The 16,284-nt window shown below is 38.2% G+C and overlaps 2 protein-coding genes across 2 annotated transcripts in view; one reads left to right on the top strand and one right to left on the bottom strand.

Moving 5' to 3' along the window:
- The window catches only part of LOC116266576 (probable glucan 1,3-alpha-glucosidase), a 34,034-nt gene extending 29,228 nt beyond the window's left edge, over nt 1–4,806 (top strand). The window contains exon 6 of the mRNA XM_031647834.2: nt 4,310–4,806. Within this exon, the coding sequence (XP_031503694.1) occupies nt 4,310–4,678 (369 nt within the window). The 3' untranslated portion in view covers nt 4,679–4,806. The remainder of the gene's footprint in view (nt 1–4,309) is intronic.
- Nucleotides 4,807–5,923: 1,117 nt separating this feature from the next.
- On the bottom strand, nt 5,924–15,563 carry LOC116266962 (metal transporter Nramp5-like). The gene is made up of 13 exons (XM_031648502.2): nt 15,322–15,563; nt 15,167–15,254; nt 15,021–15,061; nt 14,849–14,927; nt 14,603–14,707; nt 14,389–14,498; nt 13,780–13,961; nt 11,306–11,375; nt 10,074–10,247; nt 8,236–8,340; nt 7,998–8,129; nt 7,770–7,865; nt 5,924–6,782 (listed from the first exon to the last, which is right to left on the bottom strand). Exons 1-13 carry the CDS (start codon nt 15,460–15,462, stop codon nt 6,435–6,437), a joined length of 1,671 nt encoding a protein of 556 aa, XP_031504362.1. The 5' UTR covers nt 15,463–15,563; the 3' UTR covers nt 5,924–6,434.
- Between the last annotated feature and the right edge of the window lie 721 nt (nt 15,564–16,284).

The raw sequence follows: 16,284 nt of genomic DNA, 5'->3' as shown, positions 1-16,284 counted from the left end.
TTTGATACGTTTAGTTGTTGGATCATAGCATCGAAAACCTTTATATTCATCAGCATATCCAACGAATCTACATTGAATAGCTTTGTCTTGAAACTTGTTCCTCAAGGCAGCATCAACGTGAATATAGCATAAACAACCAAAAACCTTCAAGTTCTTGTAATCAGGTTGTTTGCCTAAGAGTGTAAAATATGGCGATTTAGACATCAAGAGTGTCATAGGCAAACAATTTATTATGTATACAGCAGTATGGAAGGCTTCAGTCCACAAGGAAATGGGCACATTAGTATCATGCATCATGCTCATGGCGCTTTCAACTATATGTCGATGTTTCCGCTCAACTACACCATTTTGTTGTGGTGTGTAAGGGCAGGAAATTTGTCTAGTTATCCCTTTTTCACGTAGAAATTCAATAAAATCAAGCGAGGAATATTCTCCCCCTCCATCACATTGAAAATGCACCACATTGGATGAAAATTTAGTTTGAATCATGGCATAGAAGTTTCGAAATATGTGAGGTACTTCTGATTTGTGTTTCATGAAGTAAATCCAGGTGAAACGTGAGTAAGAGTCAATGAATAAGACATAATATCTTGACCCAGACATGGAATCAATAGGGGCTGGCCCCCATACATCAGAAAAAATAGTTTCAAAAATAGTTTCAAAAGGTTTGGAAGCCCTTTGATTTATATTATGGAAAGGTAAAACATGACTCTTACAAAGTCCACAACTTGAACATTTTTTGACACTTGAAGTAAGAGGTAAACTTAATCTTGGAATGAGACTATCTGTGACAAGTTTTTCAATGAAATGTCGACCACAGTGTCCTAGCCGACTATGCCACAAATCAGACTCCAAAAATTGGTTAGGGCCCCTTACTTTTGATTGAAAATGGCAAGAACTTGGCACTGATGACGCATTATGAGAAAGAGAAAATGTCTTCAATCCTATATCAAAAGTGGATGAATCCTTGGGTAGACATTCCTTGAGGACGTACATATTTCCTTGACGCTCCCCTCTAGCGAACATTTTCTTCGTTTGGAGGTCCTTGACATAGACAGAAGAAGGTGTGAATTCAACAGAAGAGCTTGTATCATCAATGAATTTAGAAATGGATATGATGTTCTTTTTGATATTGGGAGCAAGAACAACATTAGACAGTGATAGAGACGAGGATGACAATGGAATATGTGCATTTCCAATATGTGTAATAGGATGAGATTTTCCATCACCTGTTATAATGCAACTTCTACCGTAATGAGGGGATAAGTTAGTCAATTTACCTGCATTTCCTGTCACATGGGTAGCTGCACCTGAATCCAAGAACCATTCTCCCTGCTCATTTTGCTTTATAGTCATCTTTGAGAATGCGGCCATCAATAGCTGTTGCATATCTTCAGCGGTGGATTTAGAACTTTGTCCTCCTTGTTTATAATCATGTCTTACCCCTTTGTTTTTATTTTGAGGATTAAACCAACATTGTGCTTTCATGTGTCCTTTCTTGTTGCACTGAAAACAAATTGGTATTTTTCTTGAAGTATCCAAAGGAGACATACCTTGGTTATGTGGTGTTGGTAGAATGCCACGACCACCATGGTTGGAGTTCCCATGGCTCTTACTAAACTTTACATTCATAGCCAATACATTTTGGGAGTTCCCTTGATCAGTCCTTTCAATGACTCTTTTCATATTCATTTCATGTTGGAGAAGTTTACCTTGTAGTTCGTTGAAGGAAGGCAGAACAGGAAGGACCTCAAGAGCTGTAATAAAAGCATGATAATCATGCCCAAGTCCATTCAAGGTTTGCTGCACCTTTTCCTTATCAGAAATGTTATTCCCTGAGGCAGCAAGTTGGTCTGCGACGGCCTTAATACGCCCCAAATAATCCATGATAGACGTTGAACCTTTGCTCAAATTCTGAAATTCTTTCTTTAAGTACATAATTCGAGCTTCTGATATTTGGGAAAAGGTATCAGCAAGGGTTTCCCATAATTCTTCTGCAGTACAATCATCAGAAACTGAAAGTAACACTTGTTGAGATAAAGTGGACAAAATGTACGCAACCAGACTTTGATCACGTCTCATCCACATAGCATGTTCAGGATTGTTGTCTTCATGAACAGCAATAACTTCTCCTGCCTCATTTTTTATTTCCTGTAAGACGGATATTGGTGGAGCCTTTGTTGAACCATCGAGATGTCCAAAGAGGCCTTGACTTCTTATGAAAGGCATGATTTGCCTTTTCCAGATCAGATAATTCTCATGGTTGAGTTTTTCGGTAATAAGGTGAGGAAGAAAACTTGAGGACATGCCAGAATGCGAAAGGTTTTCCATGACAGCAGAAAGGAATGGTATATAGGTAGAAGATGAGAGGGAAAGAAGACACGATATAACAAGATGTGTCCTTGGTAAGCAAGAAGAAAAAGGAACAAGAATTGCGCAAGAGAAAAGTAAATTCAGGATAGAGACAAGATGAGAAAAGAGTTCTAACCAGATCAGACCTGTTTGGGCATTTCATTTGTAGAGATAACGTAACCTGGCTCTGATACCATGATAGAAATGTAGCACCAATATCTGTAACCCGAAAACAGCACTCACGCAGGAAGAGAGAGAGAGAGAGAGAGAGGAAGAAACTGAGGAGAAGAAGCTGTAGCCAAAATGGTTTGCACGGCCTCTATTTATAATCTCATTTTCAGAATTCTAAGAGTCTCCAATCGTAGAATCCTAGGAGATTTCACAAGCTCCAAGGACATTAATTACATCATAGAAACCTAAGAGACTTCACATATTACAAGGATATTAACTACAACATAGAATCCTAGGAGACTTCCCATATAACAAGGATATTAACTATAACATAGAATCCTAGGAGACTCTTCACATGTTACAAGGACATTAAATATTTTAACACATTCTACAAGGAGGTGGAATCCTAAGAGACTCCTCTTCAACGTGCTGGTGAAGGATTTATATTTTAACATGAATTAGACAGACAATGTGTAAATCAAATAAAGGAGAATTGCAAAAACTTACCAAAACTAGAATTTCCATATTCGGAGACAAATTATCCTCAAAGGTTTCGCAACACTTGGCTGCCTAATGCGTCACGTCTTTACCATATTTGCATTAATAGTGGTCAGGGGAGAAATTGTTTTTCTCCTAGTTGGACCCGCTAAGCAGGTTGGCCTTTCCAGCATTTCTTTGAATAATAATAATAATAATACAATGTTGCATAAAGTATCTTTAAGAGTATCCATGTGAGATAGATGCAAGAATTTGAAGTTATTAATGCTCACAATTAGGATTTAAAGTTGTGTCCTAAATAAAAGTCTAAGCGGATCACTCTTTTGGGGGACGGGCCTCTTAAATAAAAAGAATTGCTTAATTGAAGCTTGTTTTTTCCTTTTATATGTGTTTAGTGACACAAAAATATTTCAATTGTGATTTATTTAAATTATTTGACGCCAGTCATTGGTTCCCTCTCTTTCTCTCTCTCTCTCTCTCCAGTTCAAAGAATACTTGTTTCGTACACAAATTAAGAAGAAGCACATGCAACTGTGATCTTTGGTTAGATCCTAACAAAAACCAAGGATGCTAATCATTGCCTCTTTTATATATGTGCGTAAAGCACATCCTCCAAGTGGTAGGTCTTGACCTGAAGAATCGAGAAAAGAAAAGAGAAATAATGAACAGGCTATGCTGATTAGGTTCGACAATAAGATCTTGAGGAAAAATGTTTTACAGGATATGTGAACCCTGGGACTCGAATAATAGGGCATCCACCAAAATATTGTGAAAACCGTTCAGCATCAATAGTTGCACTCATCAACACCTGTTAATTCTTGCAAAGAACTTGCTGTTAATCTACAAGTACAATGAAATGAGAAAATTGTAAGGAAAAGAAGACAAAAAATGGGGAGCATGAGTCAAGAAAATCACACAACCAGATGTATATGATGAAATTTAATGTTCAACAAATTTTTGTTCTCTCCAATTTAACAAAGACTCGCCTTTTTTTTTTTGTTCTGAGTGTGTAACATGACATGCATTCTGCATCATACTGTAACATATGGGGATGTATCGTGACATACAATACAGTATGGTACAATTCTAAACTGGTTTCGTGGGTGTATGGTATAAAAAACTTTCCAAAGTTATAATACATATTGTATGAAAGGTATGACGCTTGTAACAATGGCTTATGACCAGCATTTTTTTTATGCTCAATGGTCTTCTCAAAGTAGCTCGTGTTCTCCTTGTGCTAGGATATGTGCTCTTTATCTCACTCTTATTGCATTTTTTTCGTTTCCAGGTTATAGCACTGAACAGTTCATTAGAGGCAGAGGGCGAACTCTACATTGATGATGGTAAAAGTTATGAATTTCAGCAGGGGGCATACATCCATCGTCGCTTCATATTTTCAGGCGGGAAACTGACATCTATAAACATCGGGGGAGCTAAATCAGGCAAAAAGGAGTTCTTCACAGATTGTAACATTGAAAGAATCATACTTCTCGGGCATCCTTCTCAGCCAAAAGGTGCTCTCGTTAAGCCTTCGAATGACAGAGTAGACGTGGAGCCAGGGCCCCTCTTTCTCCGCCGAGGGGCGAAGCCTTTTGCAGCTGTTATACGGAACCCAGAGGTGCAAATTGGACAAGATTGGACCATAGAAGTTTTGTAGATCCTTTACAAGCCAAAGCCCAATGAAGCATCTCCGTTTGTTAAAATTTTGTTCTTTTAGTTTTAAAGAGAGCTTAAATGTAATTGCGGTACGTGTTGCATTAATATATTTGGAATTAGATCACTCTACATGCTGATTCATATGCTTCTTCGTCCTGCATTATGAAATATTATATGCATAGAAGCAGTCCTTTTTCTTGTCCTTTTTAAATTAGATGACAGTCAACCGATTTGATAACTCTTACACCGTTGGTGGTGAGTAGGTTTGGAAATCTGAAGGGTGTGAAGTTGACTGTAGATCAAGTCCCAAGCTTGGTCAGGGCTCATTCTCGTTGTCAGAATAGATAACTATGCACTAGACATATTCAATGTCCTATTTTCACTTTTTTTTTGCCTTTTCACATTCTTATTAAGATTGTCACCACAGCGGGGGAATATGACAAAGCGCAATGCTAATCTCTTGGTGTTGTCTGATTGGAATTAGAATTCAGATATGAATTTAAAAATCTGTTTTGGATTGGATTCATATTGTAAAATCAATATTTCAGATTCGGATAAGACTTTTCTTCATTCATATTCGAAATACTAGCATATAAATATCCAAGAAAGTGGATATGATTAAAAGTATATCTGATGTGAATGCAATCTATTGACATCTTTACTTGAGAAAGAAAAAGCTCCATATTCAATATCTTTTCAACGTTTCCCGCTGCCACTTACGTGATCTTATCATTTCAGGGAGCATGTTTATGTTTCTCGGATTAATGAAAAGTGTTCATCAGGCCCTTATTTGTTAGCTTCTACGAAAAGTATGGCCTTGCAGAAGGCAGGCCATATATTTTGTCAGTGGCATGACTGAAGACGAAATTGGTGAGATGTGCGATTAACTCTGGGGTGGACTTGTCCCTGGCTGGTTGGCTTGAAGTTAAATCCAACAACAGGGAATGGAAAATGCGTGTTCAAAATGATCTCTGCAGCATCAGTGGTAAAATGCTTTTGCCAGTTTTGGCTTTTGCGATATTGCAGGGATTGACTATTGCCAAGGGTTGGCCAGGCCCTGAGACTTCTCACCTTTTGGTTCTCTGTTCAGGACAATGTTCCTTCTAAGATCTGGACTGCTCCCGGTTGCCTATGGAGTCCTTCTGTGAATCTGTGATTATGGTTTAGGTTTAATCATCATTTTTATTAATAAAAGGCCCGGGACTTCCCCTACAAGGACAAAAGTGAAAACCCAAAAAGTAATTTATTCAAAAAAAGGCGAAAAAATGATCCTTCTGTAAAATGGCAGAACACGGGGCCCCGTGTTCACCACGGCGCATGGAACCTGCCCTCGTAGGCAAAGCTAAGCACAAAAATAGAAATTCTCTTACAAGAGAGCAAAAGAAATTTGCCTACCACTGGAAGAAGATTAATTTTTACAGCAACGGTAAGGGGCTTACATGACCAGCAACGATAACAAAGGGGAAGAAGAGAAGAAGCTGAAGCACTACGTTCACCTCCTTGGCATCCTTCCTTTTCCTCATATCTAATTATTTCTAATCACACACACACACACATATAAAACTACAACAATTCTATTTATTGGGCAAAAGAAGGAAAAAAGGAAAGGCCTTTCTTGCCCTCACTTGCATGTACATTGGCATATAACCCCAAAACAGAGAGCCTTTGGAAGCTGAAGAATCAGAATCCGTCGTCGTCCCTTCATTGGTAGTGCAGCAGTGGACCGCTAGCCCTCTTCTCAAGTTCAGGTTAGTACTCTACCGAGAAAGGGGGATATCTGCAAGATCTTCTCTATAGGGGACCTCATCTGTTTCTGCAACATCTGTGCGATTATTATCAACAGCCAGTCCTTTCTCCAGTTGGCAGTGATCTGGAATCCCATTCTTCGTTACATCTAAGAAGGTTACAGCTCGGTCCTTCCTGAATGTCAAGTACAGAACGGCCAGGAGGTAAACCGCCATTAGAGGAAACACGAGGACGCTGATGCAGATGGTGGCAGCCTTAGGCAGGGTGCTGTGGACCATCCACCCAACGAAGCCCGTCGTCAGGTAATACACATTGATTCCGATCACCATCAGACCCAACAACCACGATATAATAATAACCTGCACCAACCGCAGAAACAGAAGGCCAGTTAGCGTTTCAGATGAAGAATTAGAAAAAGAAACAGAAGGAAAGAACGGTCGGCCTTTTCTTTTGTTGGTCTTAATCGTCTACGTCTGCAGCTGCCAGGTTCAAAGTCTTGGCGTATGCAACAGAAGCATAAACGTGGTTCCATTATCATTTTTTTACAGTAATTTTACTGCTCATGAGTTTTAAACAGAGAAAACAAGAACAGGGCGTGGTCTATCACACAGATGAAGGACACAAATGCTGTATTTTTAAAAAATATATATGTGCAGATGTGCTAAGAGTATATATGTATAGATACAAGAAACTTAATGTTTAAAAGCTATCATATTAGTGATGCAATGAAATGGAAGGCAAATTAAATTATTAATATTGGAGCCACATTGCACCTGAATCTGTCTATTTGTGTGCAGGTACTGTTTTCCATGTGACTTAGAGGGAATTGCAAAAATCAGTCACAAAAGATGTGTTTTTTATAAGAAAAGAACGCATATAAAATGAGAGAAATGAATCAGTCGTTTAAAACTTAAAAAAGAATACCGTCTTTCTGAAAAGAACGCCAAAACCACAAATGCCAAAAAAAACAGAGTTGTTCCCATGTGTTTTTTTTTAATGTTTTTTTAGTGTTAAACTACTTGTTTTTATTTTCTAATTTTCATTTGTTGCTTACTTACTTACTTTTTGATATTTGTGTTTTTTGTTAAGTTTTAATATTAGTTAATTTTTTTTTTCAAAATTTATGGTATTTTTTTTTTCAAGTTCATCCTGTTATAACCATTTAAAACACCGAAAAGTATTGTTATGAACATGGTAAAAAACCAATATAAAAAAACAAAGGAAACTCAAAGGCATGATAAAACCTGATCTCACATGAATGAAAAACAGTGAGGGAAGAATCATTTTTCTGAGAACCAGTTAACGACAAAACAGGAAAGTTGCAAGAAATTAGCAATCAAACTCACATAAATGGAGTTTTTATAGGGACCCATTTTGGTCTCGCTGCTGCTGAACTTGAGGAGCGGGATCAAGACGAATGGTAGCTCGAAGGAAAGTATCATCTGCATTGAAGTGAAGCGACAGTCAATCATTCTAGAATCTGAAAGACGACAAACCACGTATAATTGCAAGTAGCCCACAATTTTGAGCCGAACTGAAAAAGAAGCCTGTTGCTTGTGGTAGGTGTAGCATACCGACGCGATGATGATCAACTTTCCGGCGCCGGCGGACCCACCGATGATGGAGACCACCAAGCTAGGAGTGATGGCAATGGTCCTCGTCATTAGATTTCTCGCCCACCTTTTCATTTTAAGATTCAGGAAACCCTGCGGCGACAATTCATCGGTCAAAAGAAGAACCATTGGACGGAAACTACTCCAACTTGGTTGCTTTTAAATTGTGTGGTGGGTGCAATTAACTCATCAACCTCACCTGCATCACGAATTGGCCCGCGTATGTCCCAGTTATTGCTGAACTTTGGCCAGAGGCCAACAGTGCAATGGCGTATATTGTCGAGCTTGACTTTCCTAACACATTCTGCAACAGCATTGTGAGAGAAGATGCCATTAATGGATGTCTTCAGTAGACATGACATGTTCAACATGTGTGCTTGCATGCATTCCGGTGTCCTCCCAACCAGGGGTGGGGTTAGAAGTTTTTTTAAGAGAAGATCAATAGTATTTTCAAAATTTAAAATAATATTTTTCATAATTTTTACATATCATAACTCATTGCCTTAAATCCTAAAACCTAAACCTTAATGGAATCATATTGCTTCTATCAGTCCTCGCGTATGCATTCATGCATACAGTAGCAGAGAAAGGAATTTTTTATTAACAGAGGCCATTGTGCAATTTCCTGAAATTTTCAACTGGACCAGTTGAAAAATTTTATAAATCTTACATAGTAAAGTTTAATTTTGAAGTATGGCCCCTACTGGCTCACCCCTATATGCAATCAACCCCTACCCACATGCGGAATTGCATGGTTTCTATGAATCCCATTAAACTCAACTCTCCAAAAAATTGGAATATATATATATATATATATATATATATATATATATATATATATATATATATATATATATATATATATATATATATATATAGAGAGAGAGAGAGAGAGAGAGAGAGAGAGAGAGAGAGATGGAGCCATGTGTGGGTCTTTGGATTCTCAACTAAGAGGAATCTAAACCTAGTCTAACTGGTCTGCTAGATCTAAGTCCGGGTCTTAGACCCAGCCAGGTGTCCCATTACTCCATTCATTGGAAATGAAGCAAAGGTTTTACTCTTAAAAATCTCGACAATTAGTGCTCTTTTAGTAGAAAATTCCTAGCTTCGCTCTTAATATAAACACGTATACTATGAGATATGCAGAACAAATGCAAAATGCACTCGATTTTTAGAAATCCGAGCTCGTACATGAGTTCCACATTTTTCATTTTATTAAGAAGCATTATTTGAATCAAAACTGAGTTATTGAAGAAACTTGACTTTGTCGGCAGTGAAGTTTTAGCGCAATCAGAGACACAGATTCTGCAACTAATCAATATTAAGAAATGACCAATGCATGTGATGCAGCTAACTTATTTATTTCCCGTACTAAAAAGAGCATGATAATATATCACGTCTATATCGTTCTAAATTTGGCAAAGAACGGGTTTTAAAATGAACTAACCCAAGGACGTGCATATATATATATATATATATATAAGATGGAAAAGGAACACAGTCGTTCATCGTGATGTTATGTAGCGTATGCCCGGAGATACATTTTCCCCGTCTAAGACAACAGGACCTGAGCAGGAACAGGTCCTGCTAGTATATATTAATATACTACTTGTTCAGCCGACCTCCACGTGCCATGTTACAGGTGGGAGCAATAATGCTATATATATATATATATATATATATATATATATATATATATATATATCCAGAGCACTTTCATAGCACGGTGCCCGGATAGGTTGCACGGGGCAGCTGTGATTAAGGGAAGCTCAAAATAGTATGATGATTTCGACTCCTTACATAAGATTTATGGTTTGGATAGAGAAAAGAGCCAAATTTTTACAACACACCGCCTATTGAAATGCATTAGGAAGCGTGTTTAATTATGTCTGCTCGATATAATGCATTGGATAACCGTAATTGGATGGAACAGAAGGAACAAAAGAAGAGAATATACATGCATGGTCTTCAACATGCTGCTGATCTACCATATGTGCAAAAATACAAAAAAAGAAAAGAAGGAAAGCAAAGGGATACCTTCAAGAGGAAAGAAGCAGAATTGAGGGTGAGGTTACTGCATGCTTCGGAGTCGCCGCCGGAAAGGTTGTCGGAGGAGCAGATTCTTCCGGTCACCGACACAACGGCGATGTTAATGAGGAGCGCCACGAACAGGGCGAACCCACTTTCCAGCAGGAAGTACCTGCACGCACTCTGCACGCGCCAAACCGGACCCATCACTTAATTATTTAACTCAGTTCGGCCTTCAGCTGCTCCAATATTCTCATGCAACAAACACTTGTCTAATTATGTACTTTATGTTTATTCTTGTCTCATCAAATCTTTCAATTATTTTGCTTACAGTGCATATATTTAATGCTGGCACTATTGACATTTATATATATATATATATATATATATATATATTTGAAGATACCCGTTAAAGACAAAGAAATTGTAAGAGGATGGTGTGGGTGCCACTAGGGTTTTGCGGGGAGAGGGAGAAGAGGAGAGAGTGCAATATACTTGAAGGGATGTCAAAATCTTGTCTGTCTCTTCTTTCAAATTGTTTATTTATCACTTAAAAGAGCTCGGCTTGAGGCGGCCACGTGCCGGAGATGCCTTTCTGTGCACTATGAGCCCCACCATGTTCTCGTGTTTCTTTTTTTTAAGGGTGGCTGGAAACAAACACCATGTCAATGTATTTGTCTTGTTCCCAACAGGTTGCGTTTGATAGCTTCCGATCTGAAACTTTGAAAGATTTGAGACTTGTTCTCTTGTGATCATCTACTGTTTGAACAAACAATAGATTTTTAGAATCCGAGTTCCCGAAAATATATGGTAAACTGCAGATCCACATAGCAGTTACCAAATCACATTAGATCTTAGATCCGAGGCTATCAATGATGGGCGCGAGTTTGATGTGTGAAAGCTAGAAACTTTCGTTCCTTGAGCACGTGAAACGTACTAAAGAATTAAGCTTCATTTGTTTTGCATCATTTAAGAAGAGAATACAAAGAACATGAGTGGGGTCGGGACAAATGTAAGAATACTTAAGTTTGTACCTAATCCTGCTTTAAGTTTCATTTATAAAACCCATACATTTGGTCCTTGGACTTATGGTGCATGTTACCTTACCAAACTTGAACAGGTCACCAAGCCCGATCTAGTCGCGTTTTAGGTAATCAAATTTTGATTATGTTTATAACTTTTAGGCCCCAACATATAACCAGCTTCGCATATACAATAGAAGATTAGAGAGAGATACTCACGTTGATTCCGTTCACAGACTTGGGCACCTTTCTGGACAGCACAAGCGCCGAGTGAAGGAAGAGATTGTGGCTGAAAAGATCAAAAGCATAAAAGGCAAGAAATGTTTGAGCACTTCAATTTGTTGCACCAATTTGCAAAAAAAAAAAAAAAGTATTAATGGATGCATAAATGACATAAACATGAAAAAACCATGTTCCCACAATATAAATTGAAGGGTATTTTCATCTTAGGAATGTTTTTTTGACCCTTATAGAGGGACATGTCTTCCATTGAGCCAATGGGGGCATTTTGGTAAATTTTAATCCCTAACATGTTATTCACTATAATATACAACCCATGTTTCCACAGTATAAATTGAAGGGCATTTTTTTGACCCATGCCACTTTTGCCCTTACAGAGAAGTATTCTTTCATTTAGCCAATAGGGCATTTTGGTAAATTTATTTCAGAACATGTTATTCATCATAATATATAACCCATCTCGACAAAAATCAATTTTTAAAAACCCATTAAAAAAAAATGGAATTTTCACAAAACCCGATAACCGGATTTTTGAAGGTCCTTCTATCTAAGACACTTTTCACATCTTAGCGATATTGTGGGCTAAGTGTGGCAGCCACATGGCTGGTTCCATATAAAAAGAGCAGAAATTATTGAAAAGGCCGGTGGAACTTTATTGGCAAACTTCCAACTGAAACTTCATTGGCAACTTATCATATGCACTTTACAAAGTCAAATATTTTCTTTTTGGGGTTTCTCATTCTGAGGAAAGAACACCCAACCCTGTCGCTCTCTTCCAATGGGTTGAGCAAAGTGCGTAAAGAAAAAACATACGATTTTATAAACGTATATACAATTATTTTAAACTTTGAGGGGGCATTTAGGAATTTCATAGTTTCATGGTGGCCCGTCAAAAATTTTCAGAAGCCGTATTCGATATGTTTGTCTTACACCAATTAATATCATTTTTTTTTTCAACTACACCGACCATGGAGAGAGATTCGGCATGGAAAATAATATATGTATAATTACATTTATCTTAATCAAAACGAGCTATTTTCCAGCATTAATAAGGCCATCTGCAAGGAACTCTGTATTAAAAAATACAAGCCATCATGATTAAGTCAAATCATATTTATTCCTTTTGCTCCTTAATTTATTTCTTTTTGAAACATATAATTTAGTTTCTTTATTTGATTAAAATAGTTTTTTTTTTTCATATGCTTAAGAGATTAACCAACAAACAGGCTGTGACAGACTGCTGGTTGAAGGAGCTTCTAAAAGTTTAAAACTAATGGGCTGAGTCGGCATCTCTATCTTCGCTCGCAGGTGGTAAGAGTTTTGGCGTGGAAATTTCCCATCCACTTCTCTAAATTCCCAAAGCAGGTACAGTTTTCAGAAAAAGACAAAACAAGGCCCGACTTTTTTTTTTATAAGAACATAATTTATGTGGAAAGAGACAAAAGTGTGCAGGAGCATTAATGTAGCGACCCATGCATAATTATGTTAAATGTATATTTATTATATTATTTCCCAGTCTGCCAGCTTTTGAAACCTCATAAGAGCACAAAGTGCTATAATTTTTTTCAAATTAAAAAAAACAATTAATTTAAAATGTTCTTTAATTTCTAAATAAAGAAAAAAACTTAATTTTGTTTTAATTAAAATAAATTTGATTATATATATATATATATATATAAAACTTCAATTACAATTAAGCTGATTCAAATCAAATTGAATTAGTGGCAAACCAATCTGATTCCATAGCTAACTCCACGGTATTATATGTCAGCCTTGAACATTCATTTCCAAAATGTCTTAATATATTTTTGCTTATTTTTATTTTTTATATTTAATGGGATTGGCAGGGCTAGCCACCGTCCAGACTTTGGGGAATCAAAATTTTTGAATGGATGTGCGTGTGATTAATTTTTTTTTTATTGGAAAGCATGTTTTATTGGCGAATTTATTTAACTAATAAAATCCCCAACTAAATTGCTTGGCACAACTTTCATGCTTGATTTTATCTTCCTGCCATATATTATATTCAATTCATTAATTGTGGCGAGTTTGCAGCATTAATTTAGAAGAAAACAAAAGCTTCTTCCCTTTTATAAAAACCTAGACCAAGTATAGAGATATATATATTTCATCTAGTTGGTTCAACTACATCATCATAGTGATTTTATTTTCCCTGAGTTGTAATTGTCAAACTAAATTATATAGTATTATAAATCTCAAATACAACATTTTCTATAATTTGTGTGTGTTTTCTATTTATTCTTAATTAAATTTTGACAAAGATAGATAAGATTAGCTTCTTGGTATGCTATGGTATGCTAATCAGCGCTACTGAGATCAAGTTTAAAACAACTTAGATTGAGATCTAAACCAAAATTATGTGAATATATATATATGTGTGTGTGTGTGTGTGAGAGAGAGAGAGAGAGAGAGAGAGGAGATTAGTAGCTTACGGCATGACGAGGGCGCCAAGGAGAGCAATGGCAGCTCCGGTGGCGCCACTGCCCTTCAGTCGGGGGATGAAGAGACCACGAATGACGTCGCCGGCTTTGGGCTTGACGTAAGCTAGCTCACCGAAATAGCAGGCGGCCATGGCGAACACCATCATCGCTATCAGCATCTCCAGCTTCCTCACCTGCAACAGACCACAGACCTTTAGTACCTTCCCTCTCCTTGTGCATATATATATTTAATGCCATTCCGCCATTTTAGCCCACTTTCTTGCTTCGTCACCTCTCCCAATTCATTTCGGGAAACCTCAGACCAGTAATTCATTTCAAAAGCGTTGGATTCTGCACGTTCTCTGCTGGCTGCTGGTTCTTTTCTCAATTTTCGAGAAGTCCAATTAATTTTTTTTCCTTTTTATTCCGATATATTCGAGAGAAATTGTATTTCTTTTGTTCCTTACAGTAAAGTGAATAAAGTTGGATGAAGTCATCCATGGCATGAAGACAAAAAAATGCACGTCGACCATGAACGTTTACAGGCAACGTGGCAGTGTTCATATATATATATATATATATATATATATATGCACTACAATAACTTTCAAAGAAATTTACCCCATATCTTTGCAAGCCAAGAAGGAGGAGTGTGCTTGATCCTGTGAGAAGAACTCCAACCCATACTGGTAGGTGGAATAGTATATTAAGTGCGAAGGCTGTTCCTATGACTGCCAACAACAACATGAAAAGAAAGTGAACAGACAAAACACCAACAAAATTAATGTCTTTCATTTACAAGAAAACAAAATTGCAGCATTAAATGATCGATCACCTTCTGGGATATCAGCTGCAATCACAGCAACTTCGGCAAGTAGCCATAAGCAGTGGTTCACGAATCTTGGGTACTCGTCTCTGCAATGCTCAGCCAGATGCTTGCCTGCATCGTTTGATTCAAAAAGAAGCAGCAGATACAGAAAACAACCAGCGTTAGATGAATTCATGGCAGTAGCAGTTTATGAAAACGAGTTTTCAAAGATCAAGCTGCTACAGTTGGTTCTTGGAAATGAAAAGCTTTTACCTGTGGTGACACCTAGATTTGCAGCAAGAGATTGAATGAGAAGAGCAAAGATGAGCCCGATCAGAACCACCCAGAGAAGCTGCAAGAAAAGATAATTTCATTTCTACATCAAATTTGCAGAAGAGAGCAAACAGCATTTTTGCAGAACAGGAAAAGCAAATGAGTGGTGTACCTCATATTGGTAACTAGCCCCTGCTTGCAGATCAGTTTCCACTGCTCACCATCAAAGCATGAACACCAAAGAGAAGAAAAAAATTAAAAATCTTGGATAATGGAAACCAGAAGAACTAAACTGACATTAGCGTGAAGAAACATTACAGTTTGCCGGATCAAGATAGGCCAATGACACAAGAAACCCAGGTCCTACGTATGTCAAGAACTTCCTCCATGCGGGTGGCTCCTTCATCTACCAAAACCCACAAATATTTAGTATACATTTACAGGAGGGAGAGAGAGATAGCGAGAGAGAGAACCTTCTCCTGAAATTCTTCAAGCTTAACATGGTGGGAAGCAGAAAGTTGGTTCTGCTCAACATCCAAAGAAGACACACGGTTGCTCCCAACCATGGGAGTGTCTCTCACTGCGACCTCTTTACTGCCATCATGAGCAGCCATCTTCTTCTTCTTCTTCTTCTTCTCTGCTGCTGCGGCGATCCTTCTTATGCAGCTCACTTCTGGTATGCCCCCTCTCCTCAACTCTCCGCCCGTATTTATAGGCAAAAACCTGCCAGAGAAATGCAGCAGATGCTCTTCCCAACCAGTGCTTCTACTATTGTCGCTGGCGTCACTCTGCGGAAATGAGGGCCCCTTCCGCCATTTGTTTACATCTGCTGTAAAAGAAAAAATTGCAGGAAGAATAAAGTATTCATGAACTTCTTCAGCCATAATGCGTCTACTTACAGAAGCACATTTACCAGGTTCCATTAACCGATCTCCTTTTTAAACTCTTAAAAAACCGCCTTTTCGATGTAGAACGCCCAAAACTATAGCAAAATGCTTCTTAGATTTTCACGTCATGGGTAGACTTACTGTATATCATACCTTTGCGCCTCCTAGCTGGACCTTTGACCCCAAGGGTCTTCAGTCTTCACGTTCCGCCATAAGGCGGGCTCGTGTTTGCAATGATCCAGGATGACGGAACCCGTAGACTCAGTGTTCCATGTCCTCTGGGGAAGGCCATGTCGGTGTTTGTCCAAGAGGTTCTACTTCTTCCACAATGTGAGGCCCGTGTTTGCATGCAAATATGGGATAACGAAACTTGCCGACGATGTGTTCCGGTGAACGTTCCACTGTAACGTGGGGCCCATGTTTGCGGACAAATGCGGGATACTGCCCCGTTTTGGTGGAACGCGAGGAACGTCGTTGTGGGGACGAGTGAACAAGTTCCTGGTCTGTTCCCATCCCGAAGCACGCCAGAAAGTGTGTTATAAGGTCTTT

This window comes from Nymphaea colorata, chromosome 13 (assembly GCF_008831285.2).
Source record: "Nymphaea colorata isolate Beijing-Zhang1983 chromosome 13, ASM883128v2, whole genome shotgun sequence".
In the NCBI taxonomy this organism is placed as follows: Eukaryota; Viridiplantae; Streptophyta; class Magnoliopsida; order Nymphaeales; family Nymphaeaceae; genus Nymphaea; species Nymphaea colorata.
The sequence above is the reverse complement of the archived record's forward strand: the minus strand, read 5'-3'. Positions and strand labels throughout refer to the sequence as shown.

Excerpts from the sequence above, each read along its gene's own strand:
- LOC116266962 (XM_031648502.2), bottom strand. The coding sequence starts at position 15,462 with ATGGCTGCTCATGATGGCAGTAAAGAGGTCGCAGTGAGAGACACTCCC. Across the intron at positions 15,062-15,166 it reads CTATCTTGATCCGGCAAACT|TGGAAACTGATCTGCAAGCA; the intron begins GTAATGTTTCTT and ends GATGGTGAGCAG. Across the intron at positions 10,248-11,305 it reads AGTCTGTGAACGGAATCAAC|AGTGCGTGCAGGTACTTCCT; the intron begins GTGAGTATCTCT and ends TGGCGCGTGCAG.